The sequence below is a fragment of the Chanodichthys erythropterus genome, chromosome 5 (genome assembly GCF_024489055.1).
Source record: "Chanodichthys erythropterus isolate Z2021 chromosome 5, ASM2448905v1, whole genome shotgun sequence".
NCBI lineage: Eukaryota > Metazoa > Chordata > Actinopteri > Cypriniformes > Xenocyprididae > Chanodichthys > Chanodichthys erythropterus.
In genome coordinates, this window is record NC_090225.1 from 9,687,539 (window position 1) to 9,713,375 (window position 25,837).

The 25,837-nt window shown below is 36.6% G+C and overlaps 1 protein-coding gene across 5 annotated transcripts; it reads left to right on the forward strand.

Annotated features, from left to right (window-relative positions):
• Positions 1-509: 509 nt before the first annotated feature.
• ide (insulin-degrading enzyme) lies at positions 510-25,687 on the forward strand. Of its 5 annotated transcripts, none has more exons than XM_067385988.1 (26): positions 534-641; positions 751-891; positions 1,976-2,160; positions 3,614-3,821; positions 6,329-6,498; positions 7,180-7,302; positions 7,670-7,782; positions 8,492-8,654; positions 8,852-8,944; positions 9,020-9,111; positions 10,157-10,237; positions 10,510-10,613; positions 12,270-12,372; positions 13,229-13,351; positions 13,482-13,564; positions 14,068-14,212; positions 16,051-16,161; positions 16,727-16,847; positions 16,930-17,021; positions 17,500-17,611; positions 19,318-19,485; positions 19,676-19,948; positions 20,047-20,108; positions 22,048-22,120; positions 22,213-22,280; positions 22,513-25,687. In XM_067385988.1, the coding sequence occupies exons 2-26, from the start codon at positions 857-859 to the stop codon at positions 22,606-22,608; spliced, it is 2,997 nt and encodes a 998-aa protein (XP_067242089.1). In that variant the 5' UTR covers positions 534-641; positions 751-856; the 3' UTR covers positions 22,609-25,687. The 5 variants fall into 5 exon arrangements, with proteins under 5 accessions (XP_067242094.1, XP_067242089.1, XP_067242093.1 ...); XM_067385992.1 differs by lacking the exon at positions 14,068-14,212 and adding an exon at positions 14,574-14,718; XM_067385990.1 differs by having other exon boundaries at positions 564-600.
• The last annotated feature ends 150 nt before the right edge of the window (positions 25,688-25,837 follow it).

Genomic DNA, 25,837 nt, shown 5'->3' on the forward strand with positions numbered 1-25,837 from the left:
GCTTTAATTTGCAATATTGAAGAACAGCAGTTATAGCAACATATTTTCATATAGTAAAACAGGCATTTTGTGCATAAATTTGTAAGCTCGTCATCACCACTAATCAGCTCTGAATTATTTACCTCATATCTGATTTTTAAAAAGTGCAACTCGACTCCCCGAGCACTTTTTATTTATTTTAGTTGTTTTTTCTTGTTCTGTTTTATTTTTGTATGCATAATTGTATAATGTTCACTATTTATATTTAAACGAAAGTACACTCATAATCATGTTCATTCAATTAAAAAAAAAAAAAAAAAAACTGCATATATATATATATATATATATATATATATATATATATATATATATATATATATACATTTTTTAAACAAAACCTTGATGTTTACATACATGTTATTTCAATTAACCATGTATTAATTATAAAATAATTCAAAACAGTAGGGAGAGAAAGCGACAGCCGGACGGTTAAATCATGTGTCTCTTTAAATACTCAACGTGCGCTCCACTAAACCTGGATGTGGGTGTGGTCTGTTTCATAACGTCAATTGTAGGCAAGGCGTGACTAAGCAATTCCAACAACTTCAGGAAAACAAAAGGGTATTTTACACATATATATTTGATATGAATACTTGTTTCGGGTGCGTATATATTTCACGTCTTTTGTAATATCTCATATTAAATGTAAATTATTGAAAGGTGCGTAAAAGCTGCGTTGCATGCTCTGAGATTGATTGGTTACGTCTACAGAAATCATGGCGTCCTGACGTCTTAAACAGAGTTTTGATATCCAGCACTGAAGTATGCAGAAATGTGTTAGCCGGTGGGCCCTTACAGCGAGTTATCTTCAGATTTTATGATATTATCCACAGTTTTCATTCGAAGTGTTAGGTAAGTGTCAAATATCTGCTTTGTTTTTTAGTTCGTTCAGCGAGCGGCCCTGTTCGCTGGCGTCGAGCTCGTGTGTTGTTCTCGCGCGCGATAGCATTTGCTCGTGACACAGTATTTCACAAACATTTTTTAATGTTTTGAGTTTTAAGAATTTGTCATTGTTGTTGTTTTATTTAACTCCGCATTGATTAAATGTAAAAATAATAAAAATAAAAAGACACGAAAACGTTGGAAGCCGACTGGACTGTTTAAACTAGACTAAACTTAAGCTAAAACTAAACCGACAAATAGCGAAATCACTGAAATTATACTTTAACTACACTAAACTCAAGCTTAACGAAAGCCCCCAACATGCATTACTCTTAAACTATAAACAGATTAAATGTACACTTCAACTAAAGCATTAACGTTTAACTTAAACTGACTAAATTTGCTCTTAAACTGAACCGCTATTCTAGTGGACTGAATTTACGTTTAAAATAAACTAGTGGACTAAATTGAAACTTCCCCGGTTTCACAGATAAAACTTAAGCTTAGTCCCAGATTAAAATACTTATTTTGAGCTGTTTTAACTGAAAGCAACTTGCATTGACATATCTTAAAATATGTTAGTGGCACTGTTTGTTTCAAGATTAACACCAGTAATGTTGTTTTTCTACGACATGTTTATAAAAGCTACTTAAATGTCCTAATTGAACCAAGGTCTAATCCTGGCTTAATCTAAGCCCTGTCTATGAAACCAGGCCTTTAAAGTACAAACTGTTAAGCTAGGCAGTTTCTCGGAAAACTAAACTTGCCAAACTAATCTAATCTTAATGAACTAAACTAGCACTACACTTTAACTTAAGCTAAATTAATGGTAATGGTAATGTTTAAACAAAATAATTAATTTTACTGAAACTAAATGACTAAAAATGATTTAATTCACATTTTACCCTGAATGACTTGAATATGTCTGTCTGATTGTGTTTTTGTGGTGGACTGTATTTGTGTTGTGGAGCTAAGATTTACTTGTCACATGAAGTGTGTTTTGACTTTGTTTGATAATGCATGCCTGATTTCTTAACGTCTTATGTGTATCTAGGCGTGTCTCGACTCTATCCGTCAGAATGAGTGATCCGGCTGTCAAGAGGGTGGTGAGTGATATCATTCGTTCTCCAGAAGACAAACGGGAGTATCGAGGACTTGAGTTTACAAATGGGCTGAAAGCCATTCTCATCAGTGACCCTACAACTGACAAATCATCAGCGGCACTGGATGTCCACATAGGTAAATTGGAATTTCCTTATTCTTTGCTCCATTTTGCACACATCTGATTGATATATTACTCCACTTGCTTTCTGCTCCCTTCTATTTTAATGCAGACCATTTATTATTAACCTCAAGGACATCCTGGCCTCAAGTCTTCATTATTGGGCATCAATAACTAATTGATTGAGTTGTCTCTATCTGTCTTTCTGTAGCTTTCCCCTCCACTAAAAGCAATTTTTAATAATCCAGACCTTGGTGGCTGCCCTTGTCCTGGTTTTATGTCTCAGTTGTGGAGAGACACTCAGAAAGCCCACAGGAGTTTTGAATAATTTTGTTTCTGAACAGGCCACTCTGTAAAAGTCATTGAAGCTTTTTTTGTCAAGTTAAGTCTTTTCTGCCCTATATTTAAGAAAAAACATTTGATTTGAATTACAGCTGGAGTTCTGCCCAGAGTGTCAACACAGACATATGGGTGGGGTTAACTTGGATTTTAACAATCGAATCACTTTATAACGCATGAGTATGTAAAGAACCATTCTTTGCATGTAATGGTGTTGAAATGTGTAGGTAAAGATGTAGGTCAGATAAAAAGATGTGTCATTGCTTATCTGAAATACTCAATCATTACACTGTAAAAGAGCCTTTGTTAATATGGCCAAAATCACAACTCAATGCATTGAGGTCATGAGTTTTTTCTTTTCTGAGGCTTTGTTCTTGCTGCACACCATTCCGATTAGTTTTCAGATCCGAAAAGTAGACTAAATGATCCAATCATTTGCACAATGGTAGGGTTGTTAGTGGCCCTCATTCATTAAAAATCAAGCAGAATGAATTTGTCATTCATAAATCAGTTCTTGTGTAAATTGTTGCATTTATTTCAGTGTAAAAGATGTTTTATGAGTGATTTGCACATTCGTTCTGCATTTTTTCTTGAAAGTGTTCAACGGTCTGATTTGAGTCCACATGAATCTGGAGTAAATGATTCATAAAATGATTCTAACATGCGTTGTCCTATTTAATTCAATGTAACAATTGAAATGGGGAAGAAAAGTGGTTTACTATCAATGTGTTCATGTATATGTGATGCTTTTTCTGTTTTGTTATATTTTATTTTTATTTATTTTTGCTGTTCAGACTAGAAACAACTCAATAGATTTCAAACAGATTTGTGCTGCCTGTCTGAATGATGGCTAAATACTTGCAAACCTGCCTGACAGTATATTATGATGCAGTCAGTTGTCTATGCTTTTTAATACTGTAGCTTACCTTCATGCAGACCTTTGTGTAAATATAAGGGTTTTAGTAAGCATGAGGTTCTTGAATATGCCTGAACCTGTTGTCATCCACTGAAGTCAACTCGATTTTACAAGTTTGTCAACGCTCAAGATTGTCTAATTTTTGTGTCAAGAGTACAAACAGTGTTTTATTGCTCTTTCTGATATCCTGCTTTTCTCTTCTAATTGCCCTGCAGGTTCTTTGTCAGATCCTGAAAACATTTCAGGGCTGGCCCACTTCTGTGAGCACATGCTGTTTCTGGGCACTGAGAAGTACCCCAAAGAGAACGAGTACAGCCAGTTTTTGAGCGAGCATGCCGGCAGCTCCAACGCCTTCACCAGTGGAGAGCACACAAATTACTATTTTGATGTATCCCATGAGCATCTACAAGGGGCATTGGACAGGTAAATGAATCCAAAAAAGGGCAATTGGTGAATTATTAAAGAGTCATCTGCAATGCTGGTCTGTTTTAGATGCTGAAGAGATGCGTGCGCTGTTTGAACTTGTGAAAGGGTGAACAGGGTTCAGACCTTCAGGTGTCATGGTGTCTCTCGGTGTGGAGTTACATGTCCAGGAGGAATCGGGTTGCTGGGATATAGAGAGGAGAGTTTCTCCCGGAGCCCATCTGCTCCTGGGACCCAGAGCACCACCTGCTCATTGAAACATTTAAATGATTCCTGATTAATCTCCAAAAACTGGGTCATGACTCCGAATTTTATTAAAAAAAATATTCACAATAATTTCAAATCCAATCAGACTGGACATTTTGGAAAGCACTGAAGTGTTTAACAAGTAGGAATGTGTAAGATACATTTTGAGGGTGTACAAAGAGCCAAATTCATTTGAATTCAATCAGGTATGCACTGAAAGCACACCTGGACCTGGCTTTCTGAAATTCTCATTGGTCGACAGATGTACAGTCCAGTCCAAAAGTTTGGAACCACTAAAATTTTTAATGTTTTTAAAAGAAGTTTCGTCTGCTCACCAAGTCTACATTTATTTAATTAAAAATACAGTAAAAACAGTAATATTGTGAAATATTATTCCAATTTAAAAGGACTGTTTTCTATTTGAATATATTTCACAAAGTAATTTATTCCTGTGATGGCAAAGCTGAATTTTCAGCATCATTACTCCAGTCTTCAGTGTCACATGATCCTTCAGAAATCATTCTAATATGCTGATCTGCTGCTCAAGAAACATTTAATGTGTACAATTGTAAAAAATATTTGTACAATATTTTTTTCAGGATTATTTGATGAACAGAAAGTTCAAAAGAACAGTGTTTATCTGAAATCTAATCTTTACTGCCACTTTTGATTGATTTAATGCATCCTTGCTGAATAAAAGTACTAATTTCTTTAATTTCTTTAAAAAAAAAATAAACATAAAAATTCTAACTGACCCCAAACTTTTGAACGGTAGTGTATGCTACAGAAGCTTTGTATTTCAGATAAATGCTGTTCTTTTGAACTTTCTATTCATCAAGGAATCCTGAAAAAAAAGTACACATTTCAACATTGAAAATAATCATAAATGTTTGAGCAGCAAATCAGCATATTAGAATGATTTCTGAAGGATCATGTGACACTGAAGACTGGAGTAACGATGCTGAAAATTCAGCTCTGCCATCACAGGAATAAATTACTTTGTCAAATTTATTTAAATAGTACACAGTTATTTTAAATTGTAATAATATTTCACAATATTACTGTTTTTTTTTTTTTTTTTTTACTGTATTTTTAATTAATTAAATGTAGCCTTGGTGAGCGGACGAAACTTCTTTTAAAAACATTAAAAATCTTAGTGGTTCCAAACTTTTGGACTGTACTGTATATTAATATTATATTATATATATATATTATTATATTATTATTATATTATAATATTGTATATTATTATTATTTTTTTTTTTCCAGCAGTAGTTGTTTGCATGATGGAATGTCACTTTTGCCTGTTGCATGTTTTTTGCAATGTACAATCCTTGCAGTCAGGGGATTCACATAGTGCTTTGACAGATCTTAAACTTTAGTTTGTTAGGCACACTTAAACTTTTATTTATTTATTTTGTCCATTTTTAATGTCAGGCTCACCAGAATATAGTGTGATTATGGTAACTCTTTATTATGGTATGATACTTTACCTTGCATTATTTTTATTGATTTGAAATCTATACTTGCCTGTGCCATAATTTAGGTGTTTTCTGCTTTACATATTTGACGACAAAATAAAAAAAATGCAGATACACATGTAACTTGCGGCAGTGCTAGGCCCTGTCCCAAATTGAACCCTAAGCCCTCACAATCTTCCGAGTCAACACTTTTGTGATGTGATGCTGCTTTGACAGTCTGCTGTGGAGCTTGCAGGCTCAGCGAATTTGTGCTTTGAGGGTGCATATTGGCCCTTGCGGGGGCGCTCGCGGGCACCCTTCTGAAATGTAGAATACAAATGGGACACCCTACAGCAGGTGTTCCCAAACACATTCCTGGAGCCTCCCCAGCACTGCACATTTTGTATGTCTCCTTTGTCTGACACACCCATTTCAGGTCTTGGAGTCTCGACTAATGAGCAGATGATCTGAATCAGGTGTGTTTGATCAAGGAGACATGGAAAACATGCAGTGTTAGGGAGGCTCCAGGAATGTGTTTGGGAACCCCTGCCCTACAGTATTGTAAGTCCACAAGACTGCAAGTGCACATAAAGTGTGCCATTTGGGACAAAGCTCTAGTGTCAAGAGTCAAGAGTGTTTATTTGCATGGCAGTTGCCATTCATGTCAATTTGCATGCTTTTAAGATCAGATTTTATTTATTCAAATGATTAACAGTGTTCTGCAGCTGTAAGCTGACATTGACTGTATAAGCAAACTTCATCAAGTACTGCATTAAATGGCATTTGACTTTGTCATCCCAGGTTTGCCCAGTTCTTCCTCTGCCCTCTGTTTGATGAGAGCTGTAAGGACCGAGAGGTGAATGCAGTGGATTCAGAACATGAGAAGAACCTCATGAATGATGCATGGCGGCTGTTTCAGTTGGAGAAAGCCACTGGGAACCCCAAACACCCTTTTAGCAAGTTTGGCACTGGTATGGAAATGCTGCACATCTGATTTGATTGCATCCTTTTCATGTAGATATTGTCCTTACAGACCTAATATCATTTGAAACATCCCTTTTTCCCCATAGAGTACTGTAAAAGCTGTCTATACTTCATTCTCAGTGAAGGACAGCAGAAAGCTAGAGGATAATGTCTGATCAATTTAGCGTAATCTACTCTGAGAAGATTTATCTGTGCCCAGAATAGCCAGATGGTGGCGGTCTTGAGTTAAATAAGGCTGGCTTGCTCTTAAAAAAAGTGGTTTGTTCTGTTAACCAGCACCATTCAGAGAAAAGCAGATGTGAATTAATTTGATGAAATTAAAGGGTTAGTTCACCCAAAATTGAAAATTGTCATTAATTACTCTACCTCTCATGTTGTTCCAAACTCGTAAGACTTTCGTTCATCTTCAGAACACAAATGAAGATCTTTTTGATGAAATCTGAGAGTTTTCTGTCCCTCCATAGACAGCTACTCAACAGACTCTTTGACAATTCAAAAAGTTCATAAAGAGATCGTAAAATGAATCCATATGAATTAAGCGGTTTAGTCCAAAATTTTCTCAGGAGAAACCATCACTTTATCTGTTGAACAAACTGTCAAATGAACATTGCCATTCTTGTAGGTTCTTTTCCACTAATTTGTTTTCTGTGATTGTCTCTTTTGTTCAGGCAATAAGTTAACCCTTGAGACGAGGCCGTCTCAACAGGGCATTGATATCCGTGAGGAGCTGCTTAAGTTTCACTCCACCTACTACTCCTCAAATCTGATGGGATTGTGTGTGCTAGGCAGAGGTCAGTCACCAGCTGCATTAAATCATTTTCTTACATTTTGAACTCACTAGTGGATAAAGAACATTTTCCTCATTTCAATCTGCCAGCTGTTCACATACACTCTTCAATAAAAATATCTGAATCCTCAGAGTTTTGTACCTAAATGTACAGCTAATGCAACGATCAGTGAGCGCCTTGCAGTGCACAGCAGATTTCTCAGTTTGGTCTCAGTCTGACGCTGAATCTTTCATGAGATCTGCCTTGTTCTTTGTCATTCTTTTGAATGATTCATAGTTTGTTTTTGCACAGACGAGTACGTATTCTGAAGGCTGCTGAGATGAAGTGCTTTCATTCTGAGTTTAACCTTGTGTCTGACACATTTTGACAGAGACGCTAGATGATTTGACATCTATGGTGGTGAAGCTTTTCGGAGAGGTAGAGAACAAGAATGTCCCTGTCCCAGAATTCCCAACACACCCTTTCCAGGAGGAACACCTGAGGGTGAGCTCTAAGCCCTAATCGTGCACTCTACACCCTAAAACTGCTAATGGAAATGGAAATGCTGTACTGTAATATTATACAATACTGTTCAAAAATGTGGGACTGATATTTAATGTATTTAAAAAGACATTTCTTATGCTTGTATATATCAGAAATACAGTAAATCAGTAGTGCTGTGAAATATTATTAAAATTTAAAATGACTGTTATTTAAGAATAATTTGAAAGTATATTTGTGATGCTGAGCTGAATTTTTAGCATCATTACTCCAGTCTTCAGCATCACATGATCCTTAAATCATTCTAATTTGCTGCTCAAGAAATATTTCTTATCAATGTTGAAAAGGGTTGTGCTTAATATTTTTGTGGAAACTATGATATATCTTGTTCAGGATTCTTTCATGTATAGAAAGTTTAGAAGAACTGAATTTATTTAAAATGTCATACTGCCACTTTTATTCAGCAAGGACGCAATAAATTGATCAAAAGTATTAATTTAAAACACAAAAAATCATACTGACCCCAAAGGTTTGAACGTTAGTGTAGAGCAATGACTTATTTTTGTGAATGAATAATTTTGAATTAATTCTATCGATATTAAAATTATGTTTGTAGCACATAATTTCCTTTATTTTCCTCTTAAGGAGTGTTCGCTGCTACTGTTTTCTTAGCGTCTGACTCAATCTTCTTTTCTTCTCTCTTCCCCCACAGCAATTTTATAAAGTCGTGCCTATCAAGGACATTAGAAACTTATACGTGACCTTCCCCATCCCAGACCTTCAGAAGTACTACAAATCAAATCCCGGTCATTATCTGGGCCATCTGATCGGACATGAGGGTCCAGGGAGTCTTTTGTCTGAGCTCAAGGCTAAAGGTGAGAGAGTTTGTCAGGAAAGATAGATTTTGCTTTAAGTGTCCAAATGATAAAACAGACGACAAAATCTTAAGTAACATGTGACTTAAGAATCAAAAATAGCATTTGACTTGTAAAACACTGGCTTGGATCCATATATTTTAGTTCTCAGTTGTGTGTTGTGTCCATGGATTCATGGAAGCACTCTCTCTCCTCAGGATGGGTGAACACGCTAGTCGGAGGCCAGAAAGAAGGAGCCAGAGGATTCATGTTCTTTATAATTAATGTGGATTTGACAGAAGAGGGGCTGTGTAAGGACATGGCATGTTTTTGTCTATTTGTGCTGGTCTGTATGTTTTTGATTGAGCTGTATATTCTGTCTCTAGTACATGTCGAGGATATCATCTTCCACATGTTCCAGTACATTCAGAAGCTGCGGACGGAGGGCCCTCAAGAGTGGGTCTTTCAGGAGTGCAAGGTATGAACATTCTTGTTCAATTAGGGCCCTATGATTTCCATGATGTGAATCCATGACGAATTTAGTGTGTAATGTGGAATGTCACTTGATTTATTCATTCAAATTTGACCAAATTCAAAGTATGGCTGCACATTTCATCATTTCATTTAATAAAACTATTGTCAAAAACACAAACTCTGTGCAACCTTTGAAAATAAAGGTTTGGTTTAATTTGATGAAATTCTGACAGAAATATATTACTATTGTACAATGGAATGTACTTCTCAAAATATAACAAAAAGAATACAGTTTATTAAAACGTTCTCTTAGGAAATCGCACAATTATTTGTCAATGTTTTTTTTATATAAATGTTTGAGTTTTCATTATAATACAAATATAACAAGACATCTTTGTCAATGTTTTAATTAAAATTGTAAACCGATCTTTGTACATTTAGCTAGTAATGCCTTCGTCACGCAAATGCATATTACATGGTTGTTAAAATATACAATATGCTCGGTCTCCTTATTTAAATTTCCTAAAACGATATGTAAACGATGGTTTCAGCGCCGACAGCGGACACACCCCCAATGTTTGAGAGCAGAGAGCGCTGCCTATTTTTTCGAGATTTTGATAACTTCTTTCATTTACTTGCAGATTTTTTTTAATCATTCAAATTTGGCTGGGTGGTTAATAACATTTTTCTGTGGTGTGACAAGCTCAAAACACATACTTTAAAATGACTTTACAGGGACTTTAAAATGATTATTATAAAGTTTTATTAATTCTATTGATGAGACATGCTTTCTGATTATTTGAGTATAATTAAACCATTAATAAAAGAATCCAGACAAAATAAAATGGAAAAAAATCAATATGATTTCATAGTGCCCTATTAAAGGCTAGTTCACTCAATAATTAAAATTCATCATCAATTCATGTCATTCCAAAACTCTGACAAACACCAGGTGAATTTTCATACACTACTACTGCTGATGACAATGGAACCATGTAACTTGGTATTTAGGACATCACAGATTTGTCTCTACATTTTGTTTTTTGCAGGATTTGAACACTGTGGCTTTCAGATTTAAGGATAAGGAGCGTCCTCGTGGATACACGTCTAAAGTGGCTGGACTACTGCATGTAGGTGTCTCTCTCATGAAAGACTTTAAAAGGTTGTTGCCATGGTTACAGGTGCTTGTGTCATCAGGGTGCTTCTTTGTATTTTATCAAGAGATCATAGCCAGTGTTTCAAGTATTTTATGTTTGGTATGACATACTAGTGTACTGAATACTGTACAGTATACTATATTCTGTCCATTTCAAAAATGGTGTGTGGAACAGTACACATCAATACACAAATTTAATCACCCTATTTTTGTGTATGACGCTGAAATCGCCTTTCTGTGTGTCAGTACTATCCGCTGGAGGAAATTTTAGCTGCAGAATACTTACTGGAGGAGTTCAGGCCAGACCTCATTGAGATGGTGCTTGATAAACTGAGGCCGGAGAATGTCAGGTGAGCACACATACAAGGGCTTCTTGCTGTTTTATAACATGTATACACACTTTTATATGATAACCTGTAAAAGAAAGCACTTTATATTATTTTTTTTCTACATATTGGTGGATATATTAATATTGCTCTGAGGATTTGAACTTAGGATTTGAGGTTTGTTCAAATCACTAATCCCAAATCCTAAATCTTAAATTGAAACAATGTCATGGCACCTGTGGATGGACCTAAAAGATTTTTATTGTTCCCTCAGGATGAGATTAGTTTAACACAGATGTCCAGCCATTGGCCACTCTCTTCAAAGACCCACTGAAGAAGCTTCATATTTGAACCTGTGCAAAGCAAATATCAGTTTCTTTAATGCATTGCTGCTCAGGGCCAAACTGGGCTCAGGTTGCTTAGTCTTTTTATCTGTTTTTGAAGTGGTGTTTGAAGCTGAATCTTCTTGCTGTGTTTGTAAGAATCCCACTTCAGATCCTTACAAATGTGATGAAGGTTTTCAAATTCAATTTCCTTTCAAGATTTAAAAGAGCATTGTCTCTCCGTTTGAACTTCATCTCAACCCTACCGTTGCTACTCATGTTGTTTTTGGGATGGAAGAACTTGTAGGGTTCCTGTGTTTCATTTTGTCTTGGCTTTTCCAAACTTTTCAGATCAAGACAAAGACTTTGATTTCATATCTGGTGATTTGTGACTTGTCATAATTCTTTTTGTTTGATTGACTACATTGCTGACCTTTCTGAAAGTATTGCAACACTAGAAGACCGTAGTCTCACACAGCCAGGCTTCTGGCTATCGGTGTAAAATCTGATCTAGTTTTTTCTGGCCAAGAACTGCCAACTTAGACAGGTAGAAACCATTTGAACCATATTTAAAATGACCAACCAGTTATTGTCATTTAGCTGTGGGTTTATCAGAAATCAAAATTACCTTTTCACTTTGATATTTACTTCAAAAAGAAATGCATTTAAATCAAAATGAACTCAGATTTCCATGTATCCTGTTTACTTTTAAGTGAATGTTCAAGTGCTTGTGAAAAGCCAAATCCAGCAACTAGTTCTTCCTCAGAAGTTCGCATTGCAGCAACCCAGTACTTTGTAAACACCACTTTTATTTCCTGGAGGGCCGATTAAAATCTGTGCACCCTGAGTGCTGGAAAAGGTGTAGCACCAATCAAATTAAAGCTTGCCAGATTGAGAAGGCACTTGCTGTTTCTGTGTGCACTAAGCATCAGACGGTGTGAGAATGGTCTGAGACTGCTATATCCTGCTGTGTGATTTAGACTGGAAAGGAGTGTTCAGGTTTTTAGATGAAACCTATTCTTAGCTCTCTTATGCAATTGATTGATGCAGGAGATTCCAGAATAGCATGTCATTGTTCCAAAAGTTCTCTATCGATCAGGACGGTCTAAATTATCTAGAAATGGTGCATTGATCTAGAGCCCTGCACAACAGATTGAGAAGCTCCGGGAAACTCGAACCTTTGATTGATGTAATGACCATAATTCCCCAATCTATTTATAGAGCCAGTGATCTGATAAAAGCAAAATTGCACTGCCCATTTTCCCCGAGGGAGTCATGAGAAATTGCTGGTGTCATGCCGTGTCTGGTGCAGTGATCTTACAATTCTTCTTGCTCCATTTTTCTTTTTTTCTTTTAGGGTCGCTGTTGTCTCCAAATCATTTGAAGGACAGACGGACCGAACTGAGGAGTGGTATGGCACGCAGTATAAACAGGAAGCCATTACTGATGAGGCTATTAAGGTGAGACACATTTGATTTCATTAAATATTCTGATTTAAAGGTTGCCATAGTATGTGTGCCATAATACTTTTTCTGTTGAATGTACATACACAAACTTTATTTTTGGTTTAATTCGAAACTAGTGGTAAATGGTATGTATGGGTAACTAAAATGGTTGTATGCAGGGCTTGACATTAACTTTTCTGCTCACAGTCACTGTGGCTAGTGGTTTTCCAAAGTTTCTAACCACTCAGCATTTTCACTGGCCACAATTTTGATAGATACCATGGAGAAAAACTGCAATATAGATATTTTTGTCTCATAATTTGGAAGCAGGTATATTAGGCTGCTGTCACTTTAAGACTTGACACACAGATCCATTATACTGTTACAAGTGTTTTTTTAATTTTTTTTCTCAACTGTTTACGTTCACTTAACATGACTGACTGTGTTTACGTGAATGCTCGCCAAGACCTGCATTTTGACTTTTTGTTTGTATTTGACTGTTTAAGTGCAATAATGAGTAAAATTATGTGCAATATGTGGAATCCCACACCAAAATTCAAGCACAGGCCAACAATATTCATCTGGAGCATATAAAACGAGTGAGTAAGGGGAGGTGTGTGTGTTAACTTGCTGTTGGAGAGATGAGTGAGAAAGCACAGCTGGTATTGTGCATCTATTCTGTGGAAAATGAGTATTGGAAGCTTTTCAGATATTTCAGTATCTATATATAAAAATATGGGTGATCCATGTACTTTGAGCATTATATACTTTATCAAAGGAGATTGGCCTTGTGCTAAATTTCTTAACCTCTACTCTAATATGACCACCCTAATTTGAAGAAAATAAAATCATTTTCCTTTTATTTTTCCAGAAATGGCAAAATGCAGACCTCAATGGAAAATTCAAACTGCCAATGAAGAATGAATTCATCCCAACAAACTTTGAGATTTACCCTCTAGAGAAGGATTCCCCATCTGCCCCCACTTTGATAAAGGTATGTTTTGCTGAAACTCATTTTGTACAGTTTTTACTTGGAGCAAAATTGAAAGTCTCTCAAACTTGCAAACACTGGACCATCTGGCTTTTCTTTGTTCCTAAATATTAATTTATTTTTATTTTTTTAGGACAACGCAATGAGCAAAGTTTGGTTCAAACAGGATGACAAGTTTTTCCTGCCCAAGGCTTGTTTAAACTTTGAGTTTTTCAGGTAGGTTTAGAATAAATTAAAAACTATGCAGTGGTGTTTATTTTTATTTTTTTTGCATAACTGTAACAGCTAGTAGGAGGGTACTAAATGTGTCAGGAAGAAATCTTTAAGAATGGTTTTAATTGTTTTTTTGTTGTTGTTTTTTTTTTTTTTTTTTTAATATATGCAATATATAATTATATAATAAAAATAAATATTAGTTTTGCTTTCTAGGTGAAATATGATCAGGACATGTTTTGACCAGTGTCATGAGATTCACCCAAAAGTACTACTTGACTTGTTAATGTTAATGTTCATTGCACTGCACTAATGTTACTTAGTGTCAGTAATATCAGTAAAACCTGCAATGTCAGCCTGTTTTTCTTTACTTTTTATACTCCTTTATACAAGTTATTGAAATACATTTATTCCTGTTAAATTCTGTTTTACTCTGAAAGGTTCTCCATTACCCTCCTTATTGAAGTTACAAGTACCAGGGTTTATCACTTGCGTTCTTTCCACAGCCCGTTTGCGTACGTGGACCCGTTGCATTGTAACATGGCGTATTTGTACCTTGAGCTGCTCAAGGACTCCCTGAACGAGTATGCATATGCAGCCGAGCTAGCCGGCCTGAACTATGACCTTCAAAATACCGTCTATGGGATGTATGTAAGTATGCTAATATCCCCCTCGCTAATATGCTCTTCCTGTGAGGGTAACAGTCCAACTTCACGCACAAACAAATGACTACCAGTGGTTTCTGTCTTTGTAAAAGTAACCACAAATGTAGATTTGTTTGTGGCCTTTACACAGCAAAACTCTTCTGATTGTTTCCGTGGTGTTTTTTTTTTTCTGCGTATCTATTAGTAGCAGTAGACTAGCTTTAGATTGGCGCCGGAGCTGAGGCTGCATATTCATACTCTGTCTGTGGTCCCTCTCAATCCGTTTCTTTTTGTTTTGTCATGACCCTTTCATATAAATATCCCTCCATTTGTTCCCCCCCCCCCTTTTCTTTCTTCCATCCTGTTAGTCGCTACCTATATGCAGACCCGCTGCACTGCAACATGACTTACCTGTTTCTCAGGTTGTTGAAGGATGATTTGAGAGAGTATACATATGCAGCCCGCCTGGCAGGGTTGGTCTATGGCATAGCCTCGGGAATGAATGCCATCCTTGTAAGTATGGTGATAAGCCTTTCGAGAGACGGGCGATGTACTGGGTGAAGGGTGGAGCTTGCGGCTTTTGAGTGTGCCAGTCGCTTGTCTATTCTTCTGCTTTCTGCAGATGGTGATGTGATGTTTTGCCTTCAAAATATCTCTGATCTGTCTGCTTGGGTAGTTGGAAACTGTTAAGGGTTGTTGTATTTTGTGCTGGGTTTAGGTGTTTGTTTGTTGCCCATCTTTGTGAAGGTATATACAAAAAAAACAAAAAACAAACACTGTAAAATCATGTCTAGCTGCAAAAATAAAATGACCTTTATAAGTAGTCCATATGACCATTATTTCAATTCTCTTGTATACATTTGATTTGTGCAAGGAACAGACTGAGTGAGTTATTTGCAAAATATCTTCCCTTCTTTTGTAGCTCTGAATTTTATTTGCACATTGGATGACTGCTTTAAAATTAAATAAATTTAGACCTTTTTGTTTGTGCCAGTCAAATACTACTTTAACTGCAAAAAACAAACAAATTGTTGTGGTTAATGTTGTTTTGTTAGTAGGTACTAACTAGATATTACTAGGTTACATTGGATTAAGCGAGGTTCAGAATTCTTGGTTCATTATGTTGGCATATTAGAGAGATGTGAATTATAAATCAGGTAAATTATATACAAACATACCCCTTAACCTTAAAGACTATAGATAGGAATAAAACTAAAGTTTTTAAGAAACTGCTTTTAAAGATGTATATTGTAATTTAAGCTTAAAGATGCACATAGAAAAGGTGTAGTTAAACAAAAAAAAAAATCTTAAATGTGGAGGTTTTCTTTCCACTTGTCTGAAAGAAGACATGTTATTGTACGAAAATAGCCCAAATTCACAAAATTGACTAGTGCATAAAACGGTGGTTTTGCTTGTAATGTCTTGCCTTAATGGGTAACTTGACTGTTTCAGCTGCTTGAACTGTAGCTTCCCCATCACTGGATAGGATCAACTGAGATGGATGTTAATAACAGGTGTAAATGGTTGACTGAGGTTTGGATGACGTTGCAAAGCTGGGCTGTTTGTAACCTCACTTGCTGTGTGATTCACTTACTCCTTATTGTTTGCACACACATTCATCACAGTCCGAATGCACTGCATTGGTTGTCTGAAGATTTAATCCTTAAATTTAAAACGTTGTTTTTAGTCTGTTCAGCAGTAGCTCATAAATCTGTGCTGAGCTGTGTATGTCTCTTAGTGTCTTCCATTTTGTCATTTCACAATTGTAAAGATAAAATTCAGTTCTTGAACTTTTTATCATCGCTCATTCTCATGAATATTCATGGCTTTGTCTTTGTGTATCAGCTGTCAGTCAAGGGTTATAATGACAAACAACACATACTATTGAAGAAGATCATCGAGAAAATGGCCACGTTTGAGATCGATGAGAAGCGCTTTGATATCATTAAGGAAGCGGTGAGACACGCATACACAAACACTCCTTAAAATACTAATAAGAACAACAGATAACACAAAATGCACAACCAAAGGAATCTCTGCAGGTTTCTGCAGTAGTTTACTTGTAATTTATTTTGGCTAATTTTCAGCTCCTCTTAATTAGGGCTGCTCCTGATTTAAAGTTTTTCTAGTCAACTAGTAGTCTTTCATTTAAGCCGTTAGTCAACTAGCCACATGTTTGTTAAATTCAGTGACTTAAATATATACTGGGAGGGGTGTTTTGTCTGGGGTTTTTTTTTTTTTTTGTTCGTTTGATTTTCTGCGACTAACCGACTCTTCTCATCAACTAACATTTAGTCGACTGTTAGGGGGCAGCCCTACTCTTAACACATTTCACCATGTTTATACCAAGAATTTCCCCAGAAGAAAATGCAGAAATATCTGTGGATTCCTCCTGGAAATCATATAAATACAGATGTAAACACCAAGAGAAAATGTGCTTGGTCTGTAAAAATGTGATCTGAAAGAACCTTGTGTGAGACTTATCGTCTTTTTTTTTTTTTATTTTTTATTTTTTTTTTAGTACATGAGGTCACTGAATAACTTCCGCGCTGAGCAGCCCCACCAGCACGCCATGTATTACCTTCGGCTGCTCATGACTGAGGTGGCCTGGACCAAAGACGAACTCAGAGACTCTCTGGATGGTGCGGCTTTCTTTCATTGCTCTGTGAATATGAGCGCAGTGATCTCCTGTATGTGTGTTCATGCTGTAAATTTGTTTTTCAGATGTGACATTACCTCGTCTGAAGGCGTTCATACCTCAGCTGTTGTCACGGTTACACATTGAAGCCCTGCTGCATGGCAACATTACCAAACAGGTTTGATTTAAAATAATTTCTTCTAGATGATGGGTAGAGAAAAGGCAGGTAGGGAAAGAACTATTCCTGTAAAAATAAATGAAATGTACCATTCGCTACCCATGATTTGGAACATGTTTGTATCTGTCAATCTTGTATTTTAAAACACTTTTAATAAGAAGCACTACCTTTCAACAATTTGTCGGTAAGATTAAGTGTTTTTGAAAGAAGTCTCTTATGCTCCTCAAGGCTTTATTTATTTGATCAAAATCCAAAGTAATATTATGAAATATTATTACAATTTAAAACAACTGTTGTTTATATTTGAATATATTTTAAAATATCATTTATTCCTGTGATGGTAAAGCTGAATTTTCAGCATTATTACTTCAGTCTTGTTTTTGATATGAAATAGATATACATAATGTGACTGACATCCCAATATATTTGTATATGACAATGTGATTTGTTTGTCTGTCCATCCATCTGTTGTCTCCAGTCTGCTCTGGGCATGATGCAAATGTTGGAGGACACTCTCATTGAGCATGCTCACACTAAACCCCTGCTACCGAGTCAGCTAATTCGCTACAGGGAAGTGCAGGTACCTGATGGTAAGTGCCTAGCACCCCAGACTTAAATGCAACATCTCAGCTCGTCTCAGCTTAGTTTTAATATATTTTTAGATGTAAATTATTCCTGTGATGCGAAGCTGAATTTTCAGCATCATTACTCCAGTCTTCTGCATCACATGATCCTTCAGAAATCATTCTAATATCCTGATTTGCTGCTCAAGAAACATTTATCAAAATTGAAAACACCTGTGCTGCTTAAAGGTGCCCTAGAACCAGTTTTTACAAGATGTAATATAAGTCTAAGGTGTCCCCTGAATGTGTCTGTGACGTTTCAGCTCAGAAATACCTCATTGATTTTTTTTATTTTTTATTAATTTTTTAACTGCCTATTTTGGGGCATCATTAACTATGCACCGATTCAGCACGTGGCCCCTTTAAATCACACGCTCCCCGCCCCCTGAGCTCTCGACTATAATACAGTGTATTTACAAAGTTCACACAGCTAATATAACCCTCAAATGGATCTTTACAAGATGTTCGTCATGCATGCTGCATGCATGCGTCGGATCATGTGAGTATACTATTTATTTGGATGTTTACATTTGATTCTGAATGAGTTTGATGGTGCTCCGTGGCTAAAGCTAACATTACACACTGTTGGAGAGATTTATAAAGAATGAAGATGTTTATGCATTATACAGACTGCAAGTGTTTAAAAATGAAAATAGCGACAGCTCTCTTGTCTCCGTGAATACAGTAATAAAGGATGGTAACTTTAACCACATTTAACAGTACATTAGCAACATGCTAACAAAACATTTAGAAAGACAATTTACAAATATCACTAAACGTATGTTATCATGAATCCTGTCAGTTATTATTGTTCGATCTGCCATTTTTCGCTATTGTCCTTGCGTGCTTACCTAGTCTGATGATTCAGCTGTGCACATCTAGACGTCCTGCCCTTGTCTAATGCCTTGAACATGAGCTGGCATATGCAAATATTGGAGTCATACATATTAATGATCCTGACTGTTACGTAACAGTCAGTGTTATGTTGAGATTCGCCTGTTCTTCGGAGGTCTTTTAAACAAATGAGATTTACATGAGGAGGAAACAATGGTGTTTGAGACTCACTGTATGTCATTTCCATGTGCTGAACACTTGTTATTCAACTATGCCAAGGTAAATTCAATTTTTGATTCTAGGGCACCTTTAATATTTTTGTGGAAACAATGATTAATTATTTTAATTATTTATTTGATCAGAAAGCATTTGAAATGGAAATGTCAACTTTTGATGCATCTTTGCTGAATATAATTATTAATTTCAGTTAAATTCTTACTGACCCCTAACTTTTAAATGGTTTATCATTATACAGTTTCTTATAATAATAATAATAATAATAATAATAATAATAATAATAATAATAATAATAATAATAAAGGTCCTTTGGTCTTTACACAATCTAAAACAAAATCCAAACTTATTTCATTCAGTGTTATCTGACAATTCAGATTATTTTTTTATATAAAGATTCTGTGGAGTTAAGTAAAATATCACACGCACACATAATAAAATGTAAAATTAAGTGCATCTTCATAGGAAGACACAAACAAAGACAATACGACTCTGTTAAACCTGAATCTCTGGTGTGTAATTTGAGGTCTATGATATTTGTGTGTTTGTTTTGTGTGTGTTTGTCATGGTTCTTGTGTTTAAGTCCAGTTCTCTGTGGTTATCAGGTGGTTGGTATGTTTACCAGCAGAGGAACGAGGTTCATAATAACTGTGGAATCGAGATTTACTATCAGACGGACATGCAGAACACCCATGAGAACATGCTGCTGGAGCTCTTCTGTCAAATCATCTCTGAGCCATGCTTCAACACGCTACGCACCAAAGAACAGCTGGGTAACACAACCGAGGACATTTCCCATGACTGTTTGTATGTAGAAACTTTATCTGTTGATGTGGTGATAGGATGAGCACCTCTGTAAATAAAACTCCAAACTCTTTCTGTTTAGGGACACAAACCTGTTCCTGTCGTCCTATTGATCACACTGATCTTAAGAACATCATTTATTTCCGTCTGTGTGTCCAGGTTACATTGTGTTCAGTGGACCTCGCAGGGCCAATGGGGTGCAGGGTTTGCGTTTCATCATCCAGTCTGAAAAAGCTCCTCACTACCTGGAGTCTCGTGTGGAGGCCTTCCTCAAGACCATGGAGAAGAGCGTGGAGGAGATGGGAGAGGAAGCGTTTCAGAAACACATCCAGGCACTGGCCATTCGCCGTCTTGACAAACCCAAGAAGCTGGCAGCCGAGTGTGCCAAGTACTGGGGAGAGATCATCTCCCAGCAGTATAACTTCGACAGGGGTGAGAGTCGTTATTCAGCCGTTGAAATGAACTCAAACTCAGCGTCAATATCTTTTAATATTTAATATCTTTTTCCTTGATTTTCTTGCCTAATTTAGATAATATTGAAGTGGCTTACCTGAAGACACTGGCTAAGGAACACATTATGCAGTTTTACAGGGTTAGTACTGATCTGAACACATTGTCTCTCTCTAAACACATGCTATTTCTTGCATCATAATCATAATTAGATTGGCATTTCTTGAATATAATTCAAGTGATTGTGAGATAGCAAAATAATAATGTTAAAGCTTTAGAATTTAGACTTTAGACTGAATCTTGATGCAAATTTTCATTTACACAGAACACTTTACAATTGCCATGACATTCAGTACACATTATTTTTATTTATTTTTTTTAGAAAAAAAAATCCTGCATAGCACTTGAAACCATATTGTAATTATTTAAGTTTCCAAGGATCAACATTCTCTCCTAAAATGCTCACCCCGATCTGCTACAGTGGTGAAAAGTGCGAAATGGCTCATAACTCCTGAACCGTCAGGCGTAGGCTCAAGTGTTTTATATTGTTTGAGTCCTCAAGACGGACAAAATGCACATCTCGAATTAGCTCATATTTCTGGGTATTATTATTATTATTTATTTATTTATTTTATTTATTTATTTATTTTTTTTTTTGGGAAAACCTACCTTTGCGCACTAGTCCTAGTTTTTGACTGAATCGGGGAAAAAAACAGTGCAGTGAGATTCTCTGGAGTCTGATTGTCAATGATTATCAAAAAAGTAGTTCATTTTGATTCACGTCCCTGAGGGCCACCAAAACGTTTGAGGTGGGTGGAGCCATTTTTTACTAAAACAGCTATAACTTGTGAACGAAATTAGATATTTTCACCAAACTCAGCACATCTATGTAAGAACTCATTCTGATCGCATGAAAAAGGACTTGGCGACTGTATACTTGGTGGCGCTATAATGGCAAAAAAACATGAAAATGGCTATAACTACTTCACCGTTAGTCTGATTGACTTGATAATTGGCATGTAGTGTCTTTTGTCCATCATGATTGTCTGAGGACGTATCTCAAAAAACATGGCCGCCATCGGTCAATAAAGCTTGAGCAGCTATCGGACAAGGTTAACGGAGGCCGATTGGAATGACACTTGCTGGGCCTGTTGGACTCATGGCCCTAGAGGCCTATGAGAAATTCAAAAGAAATCGGCCACCGGGGGGTGCCTTCGCATTTTTCACATGTTTAAAGGATCGTGTATCGCTCGACTTTTCACACACGCCCACAACGTTTGTACCACATTGTAGAACTCCTCATTCTGAGCAACTTTGCCTCTAGGGCCTCAGTCTCCAATATTTAATGAACGATTCGATGGACAATTTCAAAAACCACCTTTGGTGAACTAGTCCTAGGGTTTTGGCTCAACCTTGATAACTGTTAAAAAGCTTTAAAAGCTATATATAGCTATATATAACTATACTCTCATTCCAGCGTAATAATCAAGGAACTTTGCTGCCGTTCCATGGCTGCAGCAGTGCAATGATATTACGCAGCGCCTGTGAGCCCCTGCTTGCACAGGGAACGTGCCTTGCAACCATGGAGACGTATGTGAGAGACGCTGTGTAATATCATTGCACTGCTGCAGCCATGATACGGCAGCAAAGTTCCTTGATTATTACGCTGGAATGAGAGTATAGTTCCTAGCCATATCAGCCTAGAAAATCACAACTTTTTATTTTCCGCCGGTCTTAGTACACGATGTAACTACAGAAGAGTCAAGTTTTAAATAGGAAAAATATCAAAACTCTTTAGACCGTTAGCATTGCGCTTAAAAATGACCAATCAGATTCAATGAACTATGCTAAAGCTATGCTAAAAGTGGTTCCGCCAGAAACCGGAGATCGGCTGAATGGATTCGAAAACGGTTTAACTCTAGGGGAGTTGGAAAATTAGCCTATTTTCAAAAAAAGTGGAGTGTTCCTTTTAAAGCCCTTAACTGCTTGAACCCCAATAAACAATTTTATTTTTTTATTTTTTAATTATGTATGAATACAGAGTTTAAGGTTATTCATTACATCATGTCTATTCTCTCTAGGACTTGTTGGCCATCGATGCCCCCAGAAGACACAAGGTGTCCGTGCATGTGCTGTCTAGAGAGATGGACTCCTGTGAGTACTGACACAATGAAGCTGAGACATTGTGATTGGACTGACTGATGCAGCTGAGCAGATTTATTTATCATTATCATTATTTTCTGCAGGTCCACTGGTTGGAGAGTTTCCTGCTCAAAATGATGTCAATCTGGCTCCTGCCCCCTCACTTCCTCAGGTACTGCATGGATGTATATGTACAGTATACTGTAGTGGTGGTCCAATATGGGCTTATGCCAATGTGGATTAATCCAAAAAAAAAGTACAAATATCAGATGATTGCAGCAAATCAGCATATTATAACTAATTATAACATGTGACACTGAAGACTGGAGTAATGATGCTGATAGTTTCTTCGGAAATGTAAAAATATAGTTCACTCATTGTTTTGCTTTGTGTTGTGTTTTCAGCCATCATTGGTTCAGGATATGACTGAATTCAAAAGGAGTCTGCCGCTGTTCCCTCTCACCAAACCTCACATCAACTTCATGGCTGCCAAACTGTGACCAGCATCATGGGATTGAGATGCCCAATTATGGAGCCAGTAACGCCGTTGTCCGTTTGTGTGAGTGTGTTTGTGCGCGTGTGAGCAGGCAGGGCCACGACGGTGGTGCTTGCAACATTTTTAGTTGTGTTCTGCTCATATATACAAAGAAAACATACAATGTTTGTTTCATGTTGCTTCTGTCAGGAAATTTGTATCCTATATAATATAGGAATCACTTGCTGGCCACGACAACACTTTTTCAGTGTTTGGTTTCATTTGAAAATCCTGTTCTTTTCATTTGCACCACTGTTTAGCAAAACCATGCATTTGGAGAGGCTGTTGTGAAATATATATCAAGATATGTCTCTCCTTAGAAGAAATACTGGCCTTAAGATGATTTTAAACAGTGATCAGGTTTTCTGGCACCTTTTTTTTAATGTTTAATTTAAACTTGCTTTGAGTTGTTTTTAGATTCTGTGCATGTTGGCAGAGTTTTATCTTTAAGGATAGTGTTGTAAATGCAAGGTGGTTAACTTGATTTTATTTGCGATTTGAAGAAATATAATAAAACATTTTTAATATCATGTTCATTTCTTTATTTTAGTTACTTTGTCTTTAAAAGATTCATAATATTGATTTATTTGACTAACTCAGTGTCATTTATAGAAACACAAATTCCACTCGTGAAACGTGAATTTGTATAATTTGTCAACTTCACACAGGAATGTTTTAATACATTTTTTATTTGAATTTTTCCGAAAAAAAAAATATTTAATGCAACAATTTATGCACCACTGTTTTGTGAACGATTTCATATGAATATGTTCATCTTGTGTTTCATGAATGATGCAGATTGTCTTTTTTGAGATGCTAAGTTCGATCCAACTCGCCAATATCCACGTGAAACATGATGTTTTTACTTTCCAGGGAGTCATTTTGAGAAACTGACTCTGAAATCCCTTTTAACAGGGTTTGTTTTTTCTCTGATGTCTTGACTTGTGATTATGCACTCAGTCTTCACAAGCAATAATGTGACTTACAGGACCTATGACTAGTGTCTTAAACTCTACTAGGCGTTTTGCTTGATTTGGGGAAACAGATTAGATAAGAACTAGACTTGGTCTCAGAAAACTCTCCTGTGACTTGTCTGAAGGCTGTAATTCACCTGCCCTGATGCAGGAACATCATGTTAGTATGTGTTCCTCGTGTGTCCTCATCTCAGGTGTGTGTTAGCCAAGTCTTCACCATCACTTGTGTTTCTACTGCAGAGATTAATTCTGGACTTACTCAGGCGTATCAAATCGACTGTAATGCTGCATTTTTTTTAGAAACACAACGGCCAACCAACCACCTCCATCGAAATAATGAACACTGTTTCAAAAAAAACTGATATCAGCCTCATAGATGAGTCTGGTTGTACCACTAAGATGGATTTACTCAGGCATCTCACTGCATTGGTTTTGGTGGTTTGTGTGTTTTTGAATTTAAAGGAATAGTTAGAGTAATGCAAATTCAGTCATTTTATTTGTTCTCATGGCACTCCAAACCTGTATGACATTTTTCTTTCATGGAAAAAGAAGGAACCATAAAAGTAGTCTATGCAATTTGTGCATTGTATTTTTAAGGCTCATTCAGACTCAGTCCAAATCCAATTTCCAAATCTATACCTGTTTGGAATCTGATCATATTTAGTAAGTGAGAATCATGTGAAATGAGATTTTTACAAATCCGTTTTCAGCTGCATTCATATGTGGTTTGAAATCCTATTCAAATCTTATTTCTAGAAATCCATTTTAGTCTGACTGCTCTATATGGATTGCGCTTGTTTTTGTCACTTTCTTACGCCACATTAAACGCTAAGCAAACATGGTGAAAGTTTCTGCAGAAGCAAGGTTGTGTTGTTGCAGAATATTGCAATAGAGACGTGTTTTGAGATCGGTGTTGTGAACCCCCCCCCCCCCTCCTCTCTCTTTTGGTGATGTTGTGACCTGATTGCCTATTCTTAACCCCACCCCTAATCCTAACCCCTCCCCCATACCTACTCCTAAACCTACCAATACTAGGGGGGTAATAATCTAACGGGGTCGAAATTCAGCACAACACCGGCACAGATGACATCACGGAATAAAGCCGCTCATACCAGCCTCCTGTCTTTCTGCCGCTGCCTGAGAAGACTTAGTCCAGTGCGGTGGCTACATATTGTCATATTGTAAATAAGAAGACATCTGTATTGCAAACCTCTCCACGTTACTGTTGTGGTTTTTGGAATATGCCTACCAATGCAACTGTCATTCTAAACCTGTTTGACTGACTTCTGTGGAACACACAAGATTTTGAAGAACGCTTGGGTCCAAACAACATTAGACCCCATTGACTTTAATTGTATGGATAAAAAAAACAATTTCTCAAAATATCTTTTGTGTTCCACAGAAGAAAGTATATTGTGCAGGTTTGGAATGAAATGAGCGAGAATGAATGACGGTATTTTCATTTTTGCCTCTAGGTCACTGCATGTTTATTTAATGGAAAAAGCAGCTTGGACATTCTGCTAAAGATCTTTTTATTCCATGAAATAAAGAAAATACAGGTTTTGGAACAACATGAGGGTGAGTAAATGATGACTTAATTGTATTTATTTTTAATTTTGTGGATAATAAACTTTTAGATTATTTTTAAATCCAAAGATGCATTTTGCATGCAATCGGAGCATTTGTTGCACCTAAAATCCCTTTAACTGTTCTAGAATCAGCTCAGAGTGCTGTAGGTCAGTGACTGCAACAGATGCTTGTGGTTCTCACCCTCTCTTGTAACCTGATGTCACATGTTGTTTGCTCAAACTGTGGTTGAACAGTAGGCTGAATATTAGAGTAAAGAAATCTGGAAGAGCATCATTTAATGAGCGTTACTTTGCATGAATGAGTCTAAGGTTGTTGCATTCTGCTCAAATCTGAGCTTGTGTTCCAAGCTGCAGTCATGAGGTAGAAACAGTTCTTCAGTTCAGATCTCTCATGCTGACTGTCTTGTGTTCAGTTTATTAGGTGGTTTTGAAGTGCAACAGAACACTGGGGAATGGTGCTGTTGCACAGCTGTGTATCTGTGGGAGACATTTCTGTGTTTTATGATATAATTAAACAATTGTATGAACTCAGTTGTGTAGTCTTCTTCTTTTGTCTTTAAAAAGAAGTTTATTAGGGGTTTTAAAGGTGCTAAAGAGGATGTTTTGTTTTATATATTTTTGAAATATTACT